The sequence below is a fragment of the Myotis brandtii genome, unplaced genomic scaffold (assembly GCF_000412655.1).
Source record: "Myotis brandtii unplaced genomic scaffold, ASM41265v1 scaffold165, whole genome shotgun sequence".
NCBI classification, from domain to species: domain Eukaryota; kingdom Metazoa; phylum Chordata; class Mammalia; order Chiroptera; family Vespertilionidae; genus Myotis; species Myotis brandtii.
Window position 1 is genome coordinate 3,392,113 of NW_005356042.1, and position 3,642 is coordinate 3,395,754.

Sequence of the window (3,642 nt, forward strand, 5' to 3'; positions counted from 1 at the left end):
TGCCTTCAGGCAAAGATACCAGACTAATGCAGATCTTTGGAAATGAATTTGGGAAACGGGCAAAGGCAAGTGTCACCCTAGCTGGTTTGACTCAGTGGATAGAGTGTTGGCCTGTGGACTGAAGGGTCCTGGGTTTGATTTTGGTCAAGGGCACATGCCTGGGTTGTGGGCTCGGTCCCCAGTGGGGGGGCGTGCAAGGGGTAGCCAATCAATGATTCTCTCATCATTGATGTTTCTATCTTTCCCTTCTCTGAAATCAATAAAAAATATGTATATTAAAAAAAACAAAAGTTAAAAAAAAAAAGCTTGTGTTCGCCCTCATGTGTAATCACACCTATATTTGCCCACCTATAGCTCAGCGGGCATTTCCTCGGCGCTGTGTGGGAACAGCAACAGAACAACCATCTGTCAGGAAGTACCCATAATTGGGGAAGTGATAAGAGTAGCAAGTAGGAGCGCCTGAGTGCATGTTGCACACCTCCAGGGAGACGGGAGCTGAGTGCCCTTGTCTGTCTTGCAGTGGTGAGGTGTCCTTGGCCCCTTACCCCAGATTCCTACAAAAGGGGCTCTTCAATTGCTGAAATTATAACTTGTAAACACACACTATCCTGTGTTCCAGGACAAACCCAACAGCCCCTCTGGGTTAGAGCTGACCACATGGTACAAAGTTGGGTTCTCTATCATGAAGTATCAACAGTCCTCAGGTATGCCCCACCAGACCAGGGAGGAGAGGTCCTTGTATGCATCAGTCAGCAAGGCAGTAGGTGGCAGTGTTTTAATCCTTTAGAGCCTGGTGCCTGTCCCCTATTCTGTACGCCCATTGAGTGCGGATGAGGACATTGGCTCAGAGTGTCGCTTTCATCGCGGATCCTGTTAGCATGCTGACAAAGTCGCAGGAGCTGGAAGAGCCCCTGCACAAGCCCAGCATGAGCCTGACTGCTGGGTCATAAACCTGGGAGCTCCTCCATATGCACCTGTAACAAGCACTGACAATCCTCCCCAGGGGGAAAAAAAATCTACAAAAACAAAACTAAATCACCTCTGCAGTCTTTATTAATCACAGGTACAGAATCCAACAGATCTCATAAGGCCTTCAGCAGGGACCAGGATGGACGATGAGGTTCAAATCTCCAGTGAAAAGGAACTTGGGGGACAGCTAAGTAAAGAATCCTCCCTGGGTCCCCAAGGGCACCATTAATTAATGAGGTCCAGCTATTTGGGCTAAGACTGCTCCTCCCCTCGAAGTGGCGGCTGCTGAGGCGCCTCCTCCTCCCCAGTGTCTTGCTTCTCCCTCTCGGCGTCTCTCCAGCTCAAAGGCACAATCATCTTCTTGGGCCCGTGAGGCGGGGGGCCGATGAGGGCCTCGATGTCCTCGTAGTTTATCACTTCCTTTTCCAGCAGGGCATTTGCCAGCTAAGAGAAACAAAGAACAGTGTGTTAACCTTGGAGGACAAGGACACAGACAAGAGCCTTTTGAGAGCAGAGCACTGAGAGGGGGCCTCTCACCCTCCCAGAAAGGGGTGTCTGTGAATAGGGTGCCCCCAGATAGGCCACTTTCCCAGGGAAGCAGCACACACAGGCGGCTTAAGCAAAGAATCACTCCCTGTTTCAATCTTGGAGATGATTTGCCAGCTGCAGCCTCATTAATTGTCTGCTTCCCTTCCAAATCTCTGCTTATTTTGGGCAACCTTCGATTTCCTTTACCAAACAAGGTGTGGGTGTCTGTATGGGGGCAGGGGACTAAAATGCAGAACATCCTCGCTGGAACTTGAGAGGAATGCTGGCACTGAGGTATAAGTTGGGGGACTTCACAGTTTGGGAAGGGGAGCCTCTGCCTCTCTAGATATGATCATGGAAAACATGCCAAACGAATCCTGAGTGTTCTGTGCCAGCACTCAATCACTGCTGCTCAGTCCCACTACAAGGAATGCTGCCACAGCCACCTGGACTGGCTTCTGTCATCCCCAAACTGGGTGACCACTTAATCTGTGTGGCTGCTCTAATATATTGCTAAGTTCTGCACCATACCAATCATGTGAGTCCATCATGATCACAGTGCAAACCGAGGCAGGACATCCTCGGCCCATCACAGGGAGCCTGGGTCCTGCCCAGTGGCAGTGACAATGCACATGTGTGACACCAAGGACATTGTTAACAAGTATATAGCTCGGCCCTAGCCGGGTTGCTTGGTAGATAGAGCATTGGCCTGCAGACTGAAGGGTCACAGGTTCGATTCTGGCCAAGGGCACATGCCCAGGTTGCAGGCTCAATCCCCAGTAGGGGGCTTGCAGGAGACAGCCAATCAATGATTCTCTCTCTCATCATTGATGCTTCTCTCTCTCTCTCCCTTCCTCTCTGGAATCAATAAAAATATATTTAAAAAAACAACAAGTTTATGGCTCAGCAGATTGGGTAGGTCTGGCATTCTACAATACCACAACTCTGGGGGAAGCTGGTGCTGCTAGTAAGTGGCAACACTTGGAAAACCCAATAGGCACAACTGCCAAGCTGGCGGTGCCTCACATTAACAAAACAGCCTATCCACCAAGAGCTGCCCACAAGTATAGGGACACAGTAACTTCACCTCTGAAGTCAAGCGATGGTCCCAAACCCAACACCTAGTCTCATTGTGAGAACATCAGACCCATTTCCTAACACTGCCACGGCAGGCCATCAACAACAGAAAAGTGCGGAACTGTCCCAGCCAAGAGGAGCCCGAGGAGGCATGATGATTAAATGTAAATGTGGGGGTGGAGGAGGGTGCCCCTTCAGGAAAAGGACATTAGGAAAAGGCTAAGGAAATCTAGTTAATATATCAATACTGGCTCACTAGGTTCTGAAAAGTGCAACATATTAATGGAAGATGTGAATAACAGGAAAAACTGGGTGTGGGGTATAAGAAAACTCTCTACTACATTTGTGACTTTTCTGTAAATCTAATAAAACTATCCTAAACTTTAAATTTTATTTTTAAAATTTCAGGAAAAGTTTGAGTTGGAAAAAGATGAAACAAAATTGACCAAACATTAATAATTGCTGATGCTGGGTAATGGACACATGACAGTTTATTATGTTCTTCTGTCTATTTTGAAAGAATTGGTTTGGCATGTTCATAATAAAATGCTAAAAAGTGGAAAATATTATATTTCAGCTGAACTGGGTGGAACACATATTTGGTATGTTGTTTTCTAAATTTCTGTGTTCATTTGAGCCCTGGCCAGGTAGCTCAGTTGGTTAGAGTATCATCCTGATATGCCAATGTTGTGGGTTAAATACCTGGTCAGGGCACATATAAGAATCAACCAATGAATGCATAAATAAATGGAACAACAAATCGATGTTTCGGTCTCTCTCTTCCCACACCTGTCTCTCTCTTAAAAAAAAAAAAAAAAGTTCTGTGTTCATTTGAAATCTCTATATATAAAAGGCTAATATGCTAAGTGTCCAACTGTCTGGATAATGGTGTCATGTAGCATCACCCGGCTTTCACTTCCTAGCAACTAGCCCAGGGGTGGGCAAACTTTTTGACTCGAGGGCCACAATGGGTTCTTAAACTGGACCGGAGGGCCGGAACAAAAGCATGGATGGAGTGTTTGTGTGAACTAATATAAATTCAAAGTAAACATCATTAAAAAAAAGGGT

At 46.7% G+C, this 3,642-nt stretch overlaps 1 protein-coding gene across 7 annotated transcripts in view; it reads right to left on the reverse strand.

Moving 5' to 3' along the window:
- Positions 1 to 1,035: 1,035 nt before the first annotated feature.
- The window catches only part of SPG7 (spastic paraplegia 7 (pure and complicated autosomal recessive)), a 42,214-nt gene continuing 39,607 nt past the window's right edge, over positions 1,036 to 3,642 (reverse strand). For 6 of the 7 annotated variants that reach the window (XM_014536631.1, XM_014536632.1, XM_014536629.1 and 3 more), the window contains one exon: positions 1,036 to 1,413. In XM_014536631.1, the coding sequence (XP_014392117.1) occupies positions 1,222 to 1,413 (192 nt within the window). In that variant the 3' untranslated portion in view covers positions 1,036 to 1,221. The remainder of the gene's footprint in view (positions 1,414 to 3,642) is intronic. The other variant, XR_001361329.1, reaches the window with a different exon arrangement.